The sequence below is a fragment of the Sceloporus undulatus genome, chromosome 7, assembly GCF_019175285.1.
Source record: "Sceloporus undulatus isolate JIND9_A2432 ecotype Alabama chromosome 7, SceUnd_v1.1, whole genome shotgun sequence".
Taxonomy (NCBI): domain Eukaryota; kingdom Metazoa; phylum Chordata; class Lepidosauria; order Squamata; family Phrynosomatidae; genus Sceloporus; species Sceloporus undulatus.
The window spans coordinates 43832167-43846367 of record NC_056528.1 but is presented as its reverse complement, the minus strand read 5'-3'; the positions used below and the strand labels follow the sequence as shown (position 1 = coordinate 43846367).

Genomic DNA, 14201 nt, shown 5'->3' with positions numbered 1-14201 from the left:
CCCGCCTCCTCATGAGACTGCTTGGTTTTTTTAGCGGAAGTAGAGGCTTCCGGCGGCCGCCATTTTGTCTCTCCCCCTACTTCCGGGTTTGCGCGGCGTTGCATGTCGGGACGGGGCCCGGAAGTGGGCGTGGCGTTCCCTTGCGTCGCGAGCGTCGTGCCGAGGCGCGTGTCTCTCTCTCTCTCTGGAGCAGCGCGTGGCGGAGGCAAGATGGCGGACGGCGGCGCAGGTGGGACTTTGGCGCGCTCCGGGGCTTCTTTGGCGGGCGAGCGGGGCGTGCTTCGGCCTCAGGGTCCGTTGCAAGGCATGGGGAGCCGGGGCTGAGCCTTCCTTCGCCCTCGTGGGGCTTCTAGAGGCGGAGGTTGTGGAGCGTCAGGCAGAAACAGGCCCCGAAACGTGCTTTTTAAGGGGATTTTGGACTCCATCTCCCAGAATCCTTAAATATTAGCCAACGTGGCCGAGGCTTCTGGGAAATGAAGTCCAAAATCTCTTAAAGGGGGCAGTTTGGCGACCACTGCGAACTCCCTTCTCTAGAGACCAGAAAGGCCTCTGAGTTGCAGAATTGATCACCTTTGACTTAGGCTGCATCCGCACTGGAGAGATAACCCGGTTTGGCACCACTTTAACTTTTTCTGGCTCAATGCTGTGGAATTCTGGGAGTTGGAGTTCCTTTTGGGGCCCAGAGCGGTTTGGTTTTAGTTCAGCGGTCGCTTTTGAGTGTTTTCAATTATAGATTGTAAGCCTCTTTGAGCCCCAATTTTGGGGAAAGAGTGGGATATAAATAAACAGAGGAAGATGGAAGAAGTAGAAAAGGAAGGCCAGGGTCCCTTGGCAGAGTGCTGGGGAGGAAGGCACTCTGCCTATGCTCAGAGGAAGCGCTGCAGGGGCGACAAAGGGACCTTTTTGCCGCCTTGCTCCACACATCCTTTCCTTTCTTCCCATTAAACAGTCAGAGGCTGTAAAGCAATGGTTTCCCAACAGTGGATGCAAGAGTTGCTCAAGGCAGGGCTCCAGACACATGTGGCCCTGATCCTTCCCTCCTTCTCCTCCTCTTCCCAGACTTTTTTAATGCACTTGTGGCAAGTTAAAATTGTAATTTATTTAACTAAAACTGCTCAAATTCAAATTTGAGAGCAGCAAACCCCCTTTGAAGAAACGTGCCAAGAAAGCCCTACGATAGGTTCTCCCGAGGGATCTACTATAAAGCCATGGCTCTCCAAGGGTCCCTCCAGACCTTGAGGCCCCCATCCTTCTCTCCTCTTCCCAAACCTTTTTTAATGCATAAAATGTGCACGTACGTCGAGTTAAAAATGTACTTAAGATGGTTCTAATCTGAACAATGAAGAAACTTGCCAAGAAAACCCCATTAAAAGGTTTTTAGAGAGTCCAAAATGAAGCTGCTTTGGAGGCATGCTGTTTAAATGATGCATGCGTCCTAAGAGACTGGAAGCCATGCCAAAGCCATGATCCAGTCCTAATTCATTTCATTCATTTAAATCCAAAGGTTTACTGCATGCTGATTTGTGAATCCAGAATGCCTCCCTATGCAAAAGGTTACTTTGTATTGCTCCTCTATAAAGGGGACCAGAATTAACAGACTTAATGGACTAGTTCCTGTGTAAGCCTCCTGTTGTGTTAAGACAAAGGTCCCAAGGGTAAAAAACGGAGAGCCACAGCTGTAAAGTGTTGTCACCAGGCCTTGGGTGGAGGAGGAAGGAACTCTGGCAAGGAAGGGTCTTTATAACTTATGGCGACCCTAAGGCAGACCCTTTCCTGGGGTTTTCTTGGCAAAGGTTGTTCAGAGGAGCTTTGCCATAGCCTTGCCCTGAGGCTGAGAGCCTGTGACTTGCCCCCGGTCACCCAGTGGGTTTCATGGCCAAGCTGGGAACAAACCCTGGTCTCCAGAGCCATAGTCCAATACTCAAACCAATACACCACATTGGCTCACAGCAGTGTAATATTAGCATGCATTCTTGCATCTAATAATACAAGAAAGAATTAGATAAAAATAAGCAGACAGCAAATTAAAAAGATCAACTATCAAATCAAATCGTTGGCCTGTTACAGACTGCCAAAATAAAGCTGCTTCGGGTCTCTTTGGAGGTATGCTGTTTAAATGATGCATGCATCCTAAGAATCCGGAAGCTGCACCAAAGCTGCCCTCCGGTGCTTAGGAATGGAGTGTGGCTTTGGCGCAACCTCCGGCCTCTTAGGACCCATGCGTCATTTAAATAGCATACCTCCAAAGAGACCCGAAGCAGCTTTATTCTGGCAGTCTGTAACGTTATCAGATATTTTGTACTGTAGAGTGTTTACAAATTGACCTCTAGGGGTGCTATATTTTACATTTGTCTTTTTTATAGGCTCTGCATCTAAGAAACACAAGAAGAAAAAAGATAAATCTTTGCCAGATGAAGAAGTTGCTGTAAGTTTTGGTTATTCTGCATATCATTTTCTATTTAGTGCAAAGTCTTTTTAAAACATACACTGTAGATATGCTATTTATTTGTCTGAATTACCTGAAGCTATGCTACACTGTCAAACCCAGCAAAATGAGCACTGGTAGTATCTTATCAGCAATTTTGGGTGGTACAGTCGGCCCTCTCCTTATGCGGGGATCCGTTCCGGACCCCTCCACGTAAGGCGAATTCCACCTATGCTCAAGCCCCATTGGAAACAATGGGGCTCGTGCACGGCGGTGCGGCGGTGCAATGGGCGCGCGCGCCCATTCAGTTGAATGGAACGCGCTGCCCCTTGTGCTCTGTGCGCGCCCCGTGGCTTGAGCGCATAAGCTCAAGTCCGCGTAAAGCGCGCCCGCGTATGACACGCTGTATTTAATTTCCTGAAGTGACATCCAAACACTCATTGATAATAGAAACACTCTTGTGCATGATCATATTTATCACACAGACACACATATATATATATAATGGCAGATGCTTTATTATGTACATAATAATAATAATAATTTGTTTTATTTATATACCGCTATTCCAAAGATCATAGCGGTGAACAGCAAGTAAGCTAATTAGCAAGTAGAGCTAATTTGCCCCCAACAGTCTGGGTACTCATTTTAGCTCCCTCCTCAGAAGGATGCAAGCCTGAGTCGAGCTTGGGCCCTTTTGCTGGTCTTGAACTCGCAACCTTGGGGTTTCGAGTGAATGGCTGCAGTACAGGCATTTACCCACTGCGCCACCAGGGCTACATGCATTCAGTACAAGTGTTTATGTCGGTAATATTTATTTATTTATTTCATTTTTAAGCCGCCTCTCCCAAACGGGACAATTTAAAAAAAAAACAATTAAATTACCTTGTTATAGCAGTATAATATGCTAATACAGTATGCTCTTTTCAAGCTTGCAGCAAACTGACTTGCATGCTTTTACTGTGAAACATTATTTTATGTATTAGAATGCTTGCTCCACCATGTTTTAAAGATTTCTAACATTAACAATCCAAAGCTATTAGGCTTTGATATGATTTATGTCTTTCAATAAAACACAATTTTTCATTTCTTATTATTTCTATTAAATGTGAATATATGTAGATTATACACGACAAAGCATAAGTTAATGTTATTAGTCCTACTTATTGCTTATAGCAGTCTCAAACTATAACTATATAGGATTAAATCAGAAAATCAAGTAGCAACATACATTTTAGATGTTGTAACTGCTAGATTAAATAATAATTATTGTTTTAAAAGTGCCTTTTAAAACAAGCTCTTTTTGGCTGAATTTATGTTAATTGAAAGATTTGTTTCTAAGTGGCATTTTTTGCACTATCAAATAAGGTGATTAAAAATAACTGACACTGGAGACTGGTTTAAAAATGAACAACTGCCAACAAACTGTTAAAAGTTAAAATGTCTAGCAGTCATTGTTGCTCCAATAAGCAGGTAAAAAAATAGTAATAATAGCTAGACATTTTAAAAATATGAATAACCAATTTTAAAAATCTGGAATTTGTTTTTCTTGCTTTAAAAAGTTATTTGATTTCATAACCAGCCAACCCTGGTTCCTCTTCAGGTTTAAGCTAGAGCATTTGTAATTTCTGAACTGGGCATGCTTCTACTTTATGAGCTGCTATAGAGCTCTTGATTTTGCTCTTACTTGCCCCAGCCCCACCATTCCCTGGAAAGCAGCAAGATAGATAGATAGATAGATAGATAGATAGATAGATAGATAGATAGATAGATATGTTCTTATAGAAATGTTCTCTTGATGACTGTTTGCCAGAAAAGCACATTTACATTTTTTTTCTAGGCTATACAATATTCAGAAGAATTTCTTATCAAGCCTGAATCTAAAGTGGCTCAACTGGACACATCACAATGGCCTTTGCTTCTCAAGGTAAAGAGGACTGTTTACTTGCATTTTCAAAATTCTGTCTACTTTACAGATATACTAGATAGTTGTCAATTAGAAAATAATAACACTAAACTGGAACAATCATGTTACTGTTGATGTTCAGATTTCTGTAAAAACAGGTTTTCAAGTATGTCCCCAGTTTTTTTCACAAAATAGTTTTACATTTTGGATTCTGCTTAGAGCAAGTCCAAATGTTTTAAGAAGTGCTGAGCAACATATACTTTAGCAAATAGCTCTTACTTTGAGATCACAATTTTTTACAAAATGAATACAAAATCATAGAGAGAAAGGTTAGTAGCAAATATTTTCCCCAGTCTCAATAAGAACTGGATCCCAAAGGTGAACAGTTTTAAAGTTTCCAACCCAAGGACTCCAAAACAATTCTTAATAATGTAATCTTTTGGTTTGCTTTGTATGTTGTAGAATTTTGACAAGCTGAATGTGAGGACCACACACTACACTCCTCTTCCTTCTGGTTGTAATCCATTAAAAAGAGACATTTCTGAGTATGTGAGGTAAGGTCACATGAAAGTTGAAAGGAAATTTTCTCAAAGTGTTTATTCTTCAGCTTCATCAGAACTGAGTGAACTTTATTAGACACAAATTGGGGGTATCAGTTTCCTGCTCCCGCTTAGCTCCTTGAAGCTTTCAGACATTGGTCACTAGTATATGAAAGCTTTGAGAAGTTACTTTTTGGACTGCAGCTCTAAGAAACACCAGCAAGGGTGACCGCTGGTCATAAGAGATTCTGACAGATGTAGTTGGGGGGGGGGGTCAGATAGTGGGGAGTGTTGAGGGAAACTATCTTTGATTAATTTTAATGTATTTAGTCATTATGTTCAAAAGTTGGCCATTTATTGAAGCCATGGATACATTTGCTGCACAATATGATATAGCCTCTTGTGTGCCACATGAACAATTGATCAGTAATAAGTTTCTAATTGGTTAGACTGGGAGCAGGCTAAGTACAAAGGGTTAACAGTGTTCTGTAACCATAGTCAAAACTAACCTACAGCTTGGCATTGTAAAGGACCCTTTTGATTGATAAGCAGTGAGTAGAAGCATATACACATGGCTAGTTGAGTCACTGTGTTTCCTTCTTAGGACAGGCTTCATCAACCTGGATAAACCTTCCAACCCATCTTCCCATGAAGTGGTGGCTTGGATCCGCCGTATTCTTCGTGTACAGAAGACTGGGCATAGTGGCACGTTGGATCCCAAAGTGACAGGTTGCCTGATTGTATGCATTGAGAGAGCAACTCGTTTAGTCAAGTCTCAGCAGAGTGCAGGTATGCTACCTGCTTTTTCTCTTAAGAATGGAGGCGCATTATTTAACATTGAAACTGCAGTATCACCTGGAAGTTACTGGAACAGTATACATTCAGATGGACCTTCCTAACTAACTACTATTCTGGTGTCTTGTAGGCAAAGAATATGTGGGAATCGTTCGGTTGCACAATGCAATTGAAAGTGAAGTTCAGCTTTCAAGGGTAAGTCTCTGTCAGGCAAGAAGTTTATCTTGCACCTGTTGACCTCCTTTGTGTGCAGATGAAAGTCTAAATATCAATAACTGCAGCCAAAATATGCCATTTAGTTCAAAATGGCAGTGTTTATGACTGTAGAAAAGAATGTACTGAAATCTTATAGGGCACAGAAACAGCAGTTTCTAATTTATGTTGGGGAAACACCACTATAAAGTAGAACAAGATTCTAGAACATTCGACAAAATTCTGTATCCAAAGCCTTGTTAACTTCAGCTGAAAGAGCATATGCAAGTTAGTCTGACCTGTAATATTTGGTCAGACATATCTTCTGTTCCAGTAATAGGTAGAAGCTTATACAGGGGGGGGGATATTTGCCACTAAACTCCATGCTTTTGTAGTATGAGCGAAAAATGTACAGACTACTTTCACTTTGTTTTCTTGGACTTAAACTTCATGAAATCACTGCTTTTGCTGTGATGCAGGAGGCAACAAGGAGGAATCAGAGCAATGGCCTTAAATCAATCAGATCAAATCTTACATCAGCCTTTCTTTAGAAAGGTGTCTTAACTGAGGCAATAATAAAAACAGGGCTTGGTGTGTTTGGGAGAGTAACTGAAATTCTGCTCTCCTTTGATGCTGTCTGTTTGGTCATATGGGTGTGAGTTCTTTAACATGTTGTCATCTAATCTGTTTCACTTTGTAGGCAATAGAAACTCTGACAGGTGCCCTCTTCCAGCGGCCCCCGCTTATTGCTGCAGTGAAGAGGCAACTAAGAGTCAGAACCATCTATGAAAGCAAATTGGTAGAATATGATCCAGAAAGAAGATTGGGTAATGAGACTTCTTTTTCCTTTCAGAACAGGTGATATAGCTTTACTTCAATTTGAGGCAGCCCTTTGGCAAGCCACAAGCCTTCTTTACCCACAGTAGATGTACCATCCAGAGGAAGATCAGCAGCCCATACCACCACATCTCTATTGTTACTGATTTCTTCCATTTTTAATGATGGGAAAGTCAACAGCTTGTTGAAGTAGTGCTGCTCTGAGGAAGTTGGGATTGAAATGGGGGTACACTGCAGACATGTGAGCCTGGAGGTGTGCTCAGTGATACTGATCTCTGGTGCCGTCCCTGGCCAGGTTTTCGGTCCTGTGTTTTCTTTCTTAGTATGCCTTAAGATATCTTCTGAGCCAAATGATGCAAAACAGATAGCATAGCACACAGTGCAAAGATGACTTCTATCTATCACCCAATACTGATGGCTCCCCAATTTGTGATCTGTTGAAACTCATATAAACAGTACAGCATTTAATTCTGGAATGTACTTTTACTGTATTTGTTCCTCAGGTATTTTCTGGGTGAGTTGTGAAGCTGGAACCTATATTCGGACACTGTGTGTGCACCTAGGCTTGCTGCTTGGGGTTGGAGGTCAGATGCAGGAGCTCCGGCGAGTGCGCTCTGGAGTCATGGGAGAAAAGGTGTGTCTTAGGGGTGTCTTTGGAAGCACATGGTAGTGACTTTCCAAAGTGTTGAGTTCAGTTCAGGGTAGCTTCCCCTGTTCTGGTAATTAAACTTTGGGACATTAAATAGTTGGAAGATGTCAAAGGTGGGAACTTTTACTTTTCTGTCCTTACTTCTTTCCAACCCACAAAATTAGCTGACAAAGCTGCATGATGGAATCCCAGACTGCAGTGGCTTAACAGTTGCAAGTGAATGGACCTGGGTATATATTCACAGGTCCTTAAAGATTTGTAGAGCTTGATGCTAAGGCCACCCATGTCTCATCTGGGAAAACTTTCAGGAGAATGTGGGCGGTAGGGCAGCCATATATGACACTTGGTTGGAGGAATGGCAAGATATATAACAAGTAAAATTGGTATGGCTATTGAATTGCAGATTGGGATGGATCATAGCTCAGGGTCCAAAGTCCAATCATAGACTTCTTCATTCAGGAAGGATCCCTTCCTGAAATGCTGGAGGGTTTCTACCACTCTGTTCACAATTACCAATTCAGCCTGTTCTCATGTTCTTGACAAAAGTTCTAATATATTGGGGTGGTGTCATCTTTCAGGACCACATGGTGACAATGCATGATGTCCTGGATGCTCAGTGGCAGTATGATAACAACAAGGATGAAAGTTATCTCAGGAGAGTTATCTACCCTTTAGAGAAGCTACTGACATCTCACAAGCGGCTGGTTATGAAGGACAGTGCGGTGAGTTCCCCAGATATGTATGTGATGGCATGATTGTCACAGATTAGCATGCAATGAATACTTTGTTAAGAATTTCAAGAAATGAGACAGTCTGTAGCCTCATTATTGTGAAACACCACTGACTGTGTTAGCCATCAGAAGGAATGAGAATAAATGCTGTTTTAACAGCATTAATGCTTCAGCTCTTCAGTCCAACTTTCCTTACCAGTGTGATATGCAAGTATAATTTTGTGGACTTGCTCACATAGACTTTGAGCATGTTAATTGAAGAGCAGTGAGAAATGTAGTTGTGCAGTGGTACCCATTGATTTAAGTGAGCAGTTGTACAGGGCAGTGTTGACCTAAATTCCTTGTTCAGCCCTCACTTTTTTGTTCAGGTGAATGCCATTTGTTATGGAGCGAAGATTATGCTGCCTGGTGTGCTCCGGTATGAAGATGGCATTGAAATCAATCAGGAAATTGTTGTGATCACCACAAAAGGAGAAGCCATCTGTACAGGTGAAAAATAGAAGCCAGGCTTACTTTTTAGTAGTGCTAACTCATCCTTTTCATGCAATAGCTCCCTGATTTAATCCCTGATGTCTTTAATTGGGGAGGGAAGCATGCCTGCCAAAAACTTCATCCTTCAAAATGCATGTCTTGCATCTCCACTTGCCTGTGCTTGCTGAGAACTACATGTGAAGTGATGATGAAGTTTATCCATTCTCTGAGTGTTGCTGCTCTGCCCTTCCTGCCACATTCAGATTCCTGTTCTAGGATTTTGGATGTTTGGCCGTCAGGCATGTTTCAGCCTTCCAGTGTTCTACTGGGGGCTGGAAGCATGTCTGTCTGGCTGCTGGCAAGGCATGGGCAGAGAATGCAGGGCCAGAGCCCCTTCCTGAGGGGCTCTGGCACAAACCAAGAAGAATGAAACTGTCTGATCACATGTCACTCTACTGTGCTTTTTTTATAATAGAAAAAGCACTGTGTATAACAATGATATTAATGAAATAAAGTACTCTTGTTCAACTTGAATTCAGTTTGGCAGTGTGCTTTACCCTACTCCTTAAAATTGTATGCCGCTATGTAGCTCTTTCTCTTTTCTGTGAGAAGGATCAGGAATTTTTTTCCCTGGTTTCTAGAACAAGTATCCCCTTAGAAACGAACATAGGCACTTTGGAAAGGAGTGCAATAAGCTACAGCTGTGAAATTATTTGCACAAGCAGATATTGAACTACAGTTCCCATTTACCATATCCAGGATAGCCAGTGGTGAACAGTTCCTTGTAATAAGTGTCACTTGAGAGAGACACCTAGATTGAATTCATAGGCTTGCTTCCTCTTGGCAAGTAGATTAAGAGTCAGAGTCAAAGAACCTTAGAGGTTTGCTAGGCCAAGTGTCTTTTTAAGTGACATAGGAACTTGTATCTCATAGCTTTTTCAGCTTTTCCTCTTATGTTTCCTTGCAGCCATTGCCTTGATGACAACTGCAGTGATCTCTACCTGTGACCATGGATTTGTGGCGAAGATTAAGCGTGTGATCATGGAAAGGGACACTTACCCCCGCAAGTGGGGACTTGGTCCAAAAGTGAGTTTTAGGTGGACCTGGCCTTTACTGGGAGGGCACTCAGTTAGAAACAGGAGAATTATATATGATTGTGCTCTTTGCTGATGCCAGATTTGCATCCTGACAGTTCTCTAGCTCAGCAGTGGACGTATCGGGGTTTCAACCTTTCAAACATTTAGCATGTGTTAGTTCATATGTTTTAAAGACAATGCTTAGTTTGTGCTAACCATTATAAGCTCTGGTCAGTTAAGTTGTGGTCTCTGTTTTGTGGGGAGCCAAATGATGTCAAAAAAGACTTCCATGAGCACTCTGTGCAGAGATGACACAGATCTATCACCCAAGACTGATGGCTCAGCTAGAGACTGAGTTCAGTTAAAGGCCTAAGGGACTGCAATGCACTTGAGCAATGTTTGTTTTTGTTTTGTTCCCAAGTGTTGCTTGTGGACCTTACTGAATAAGAAAAGGCTATTGGGGGCAATCACAGTGTCTTCTTGCAACAAATGTCTTTTGAACTAATGGCATACAGAATTTACTTTGATTACTCTTCTCTCAGGCTTCCCAGAAGAAGATGATGATTACTCAGGGCTTGCTGGATGCACATGGCAAACCCAATGATAAAACTCCACAGGATTGGAAGAAGGAATATGTAGATTACAGTAGGTAATGTCGGCCGCTACAGTATCTTGAGTAGGGAATGCCACCTGAAAAGGTAGTTATGAGAAAGAAGGGTACTGGGGTGGCTTTTTCACTGGGTGGGCTGAGCAGGAAGTTATCCCTTTTTAGTCTCCTTTCTGTGACTCTAGAGGGAGTCAGCCTGCTAAAGAAAATGCAGGAGAGCTGCAGCCTGGCCCCATGCATGTGGGCGTTTTTGCCAGCTTTCCATACATCCCAAATTAGAATAAAATTGATAGGGAGAAAAGTTGGTTTTGACATTATTGGTGTGTTTGAAATATGTATGCCAAGCTTCTGTTTCCTTCCAGCCCTGCGGTAAATAAAGACATACAAAAGAAGGTTGTCCAGGTGGAGGTAGAGAGAACACCAAAGGTTAGTTTGTTTCAAACCTATACGTTAGTGTCTTTAGTTTTTAGTAGTCACAGCATGAACCTGTCTTTAGTATTCCAAGTTGCAGCTTTCAGGAGCATCATGGAAAATGGAATTTGGTCTGGGAAATAGGGGAAATTGTAACTAAAATATAATCTGCAACTCTAGTTGCCAGATTTTTTTGTTGCAGTGTTGAAATAATTTTCATAGCGTAGCAATAGTTGAGCCACAATAAAAAAAAATATTCAGTGAAATTTCAGTATTTATGTAACTCAGTGCAGTTTAGAAGTAGAACAAAAATATAATCTGTCATTGTTTAGAGCAGTGGTTCTCATATCTTTGGTCCTCAAAAAGGACTAAATACCCACAATCCCTGGCCACTGGCTGTGCTGACTAGGGCTTGTGAGAATCCAAATGTTGAGGACCGCTGATTTAGAAAATACTTTTACTGAAGTTTCTATCTTGAGAGTGTGGCCCAAAAGATTTCTCTAGCCCTACAAGAAAAATGCCTTTAAAAGTGTTGGGGGGATTTTGATGCCTCCTGTGTCGTTGTCCGCCCCTGAAATAGGTGTATGTCTTCACTTAACAATATTCAAAGAAGCTCATTGAAGTTCCTATCCTGCAGTCCTAAAGCATTTCATAAAACCTTCAGTGAACTGGGGTTTTTAAATTATGGATTTCAGAACAGTGGAAAATAAAACTTTTATGACAGTCCTGGTATTGTTTTGGATCTCAGGGAGGGGATTGTTTACAGATCATGCATTTTAACATAGTTGTGGGCATTAAGACTATATGGTCCTCTTACAGTTTGCAACAGTCTTTAGCAATGTATTAGTTTCCCATCCCCTTTCACCAGCAAGTCAACTGTGAGAGATGATGAGAGCTGCAGGCCAGCAATATCTGAAGGGTCGCATATCCCCTATCCCTGGCCTGTAGATAAGTCAAAGTCGAAAATGTCATTTTTGTCAAAGATCAAAACTTTTCTGTTGAGGGACCACCTTGAAATCTTTGTGTGTTCAAACATAGCTATAGCCTCTCTTCCCTGTTACAATTTGCCCATTGAGGAGAGGGACCATCGTTACTGGTTGATCCTCCAGTCTTCATATATGTTTGTTCCATGCTGCTTCAGTTTTCCACAGACAACTAATAGATAAACGCTGCAGGCTGCTTGATCTGCACCCTTGCTTTTTCCTTCAAGCAGCACAGTATCACTGACGCTGACAATATAGGTTATAAATGTTGTTTGCATGGCAGAGGTTACTGATCACTATAAATTGTTTTGTACTCAGAGCTACACCACTTTATTTTGTGTGTCCATGCTTTTAGAAACAAATGTCAAATGCTTCATACATTCTGCACAAGCTGTAGTTGACCTTTGTTGCTTTAAAGCTGTAGCAAGAACAGAACTTAAAAAATATAGGCAGAGTAAAGTAGAGTATCCTGCCCTGGTCAGAATTCTTCTGAAGTTGGTCTGTGTTTCTCTCAGAGAAAGAGGGACGTGGAGAGTGACGGAGAACAGGGCGAGGCAGCCTCATCCCCCCAAGACTCTCCAGAGCCACAGGCAGAGACCAAGAAAAAGAAGAAGAAAAAGAAAGAGAAGAAGAAGAAGATGGAGTCTGCTGAGAGCAGCGGGGATCTCACTGAAATGGTAGGGCTAATACCTGTTTCCATAAATTGGGTGTAACTAGGAGTCTGGCATATGTTAAAAATATAGTTCCTGTTTTAATACATACCTTGACTATAAGCTGATGAGGGTCTGGCAAAGGTGAGAGTTGAGCCCACTGAAATACGACAAGTTTCATCTTTGAAGACCAGCCACAAGGCCAAGTTGCAAATAGGAGTCATTGTTAGAGATCAACAATCATGTGTGAGCCAGACCTGAATTTTGTCAGTTGCAAAAGGGAAGAGTTAATAATTATACAACTGTCTGTCGTTCTGGCATACTGAAACTTTTAGATGAATCAGTCTTCAGTTTGCTTTGCGTATTCTGCAGTTGGCTTTTTCCCCCTGAGAAGCTGAGGTTCTGATTCCTTTGGGGATGTGTGACTCTTATGGTCCATTGTTTCTTTCCCAGGTCAGTGACACAAGTGCGAAAAAGAAAAAGAAAAAAAAGAAGACAAAACAAGAAGAAATGGATGAAGGTTCAGAGTAACCAGACAGATGTATCCAGAGCAAGCAGCCTGGATCACTTGAATAAGGGAGTGCAACAGACTGAAAGAAAGTACAGAGTGGATCAGTGAGCAGAGACCTGTCCTAATTGCTGTGCAAAAAAAATAATGTACTGCTTGCAGGGTGATATGGCAAGTCCTCCTTTGTCCTGTTCTAAGGATAGTTGGAGGTAACGGGGCAACAAAACTACTTGGCCCTCAAGGACTTCTCTATGAGTAGTTTCTATGAGCTTGCAAGATTTCTGTCTGGGAAAAATGCAACGTCGCCCTTGATCTTGGCACATGTAGAAGATCTCCATCTCTCCTGCCATTATCTTTTTGTTGTGATATTCTGCTTGAATATCTGAAAGCCGCTGAATGACCGCTTCACTTGTCTGCTCATGCAGCTGAAGAGAAGGTGAAAATGTTGCTGGTTTTTACACAGTGGCTGCATGATCAGGTACTTAATTTTGTATTCCCATCCCTTGTACTTGCCTTGACTCTTCAGTGAGTAAATTCAGATACAAGAGTCTTAGGGCACCACTTCCTTCTGGCATTTTTAAAAAACAAATGGCAGTTTTGTTTTACAAAAACGAGGTTTTCGTTCTGAGTCTGCTGATGGTCTTATTTCCCTAACCTGTTCTTTACAAGCTCAACTTTTCTTTGTGTGGTCTAAGTTTTTCAGAACATTTCCTATCTTAAAAGGGACATTAGCCACATGTGCCATCCCAAGAGAATAGTGGGGGAAAACATCTTGAGGCAGAAGTCTTGAGAAAGTCGAAATCTGTATGCTTTTGGTCACATATTCATGTTGGGAGCTGTGCACATTGCTCTTGTGTTTTGGGGTAATGCAAATCATTATTTTCTCCTCCCATTTTTAGACCAGTGTACCAAAGTTGATTTTAAAAAGTTGTTACTTTTTTACATTAAAAGATTGCAAATCTAATTGTTTGATTGTTGGGTTTTTGAACCACCACAAAAGCTGTAGGCAGGCCATGAAATTTACAGCTTGGTTGTTAGTGGTTTAACTTATGCAGCTTTGCTCAATGAATTACTCTGCTGTCATTTTGCCGGTTTTACATTTTGACTGTCACATGCCCAAGGTGACATGGTATAAAATATATGTTATACGGGGGACAGGTAAACCTTCTGGTGGCAGGATGCAGTTTCCTAGATGGAATACATGACCGTGGAAGGGCCCAGGTTAAAGTATGCAGTGGGTAATATTCACTAAGTGGTATTCTTCTTATGCTTGGCTACATTTCCGTTCAAATTTAGCTTTTAAATTTCAAACTAGAGCAGTGATGGTAAACCTTTTACGGGCCAAGTGCCTAAACTGCAACCCAAAACCCACTTATTTATTGCAAAGTGCCATGTCCCTCAGTCTTTCTGGTAACAAACTC

At 41.8% G+C, this 14201-nt stretch overlaps 1 protein-coding gene and 4 non-coding genes across 5 annotated transcripts; all 5 read left to right on the top strand.

Annotated features, from left to right (window-relative positions):
* Window positions 1-79: 79 nt before the first annotated feature.
* DKC1 (dyskerin pseudouridine synthase 1) lies at window positions 80-13744 on the top strand. Its single transcript, XM_042479842.1, has 15 exons — window positions 80-229; window positions 2364-2425; window positions 4266-4352; window positions 4794-4885; window positions 5475-5659; window positions 5796-5860; window positions 6558-6684; window positions 7198-7328; window positions 7922-8065; window positions 8443-8563; window positions 9513-9631; window positions 10164-10270; window positions 10591-10654; window positions 12138-12299; window positions 12726-13744. The coding sequence occupies exons 1-15, from the start codon at window positions 103-105 to the stop codon at window positions 12801-12803; spliced, it is 1671 nt and encodes a 556-aa protein (XP_042335776.1). The 5' UTR covers window positions 80-102; the 3' UTR covers window positions 12804-13744.
* Window positions 7040-7114, top strand: LOC121937415. Its single transcript, XR_006105123.1, has one exon. It is a non-coding gene; the product is annotated as a small nucleolar RNA SNORD83 (small nucleolar RNA).
* Window positions 7370-7503, top strand: LOC121937424. Its single transcript, XR_006105132.1, has one exon. It is a non-coding gene; the product is annotated as a small nucleolar RNA SNORA36 family (small nucleolar RNA).
* LOC121937427 lies at window positions 8743-8989 on the top strand. The gene has a single exon (XR_006105135.1). It is a non-coding gene; the product is annotated as a small nucleolar RNA SNORD17 (small nucleolar RNA).
* Window positions 9885-9962, top strand: LOC121937414. The gene has a single exon (XR_006105122.1). It is a non-coding gene; the product is annotated as a small nucleolar RNA SNORD83 (small nucleolar RNA).
* Window positions 13745-14201: the final 457 nt, after the last annotated feature.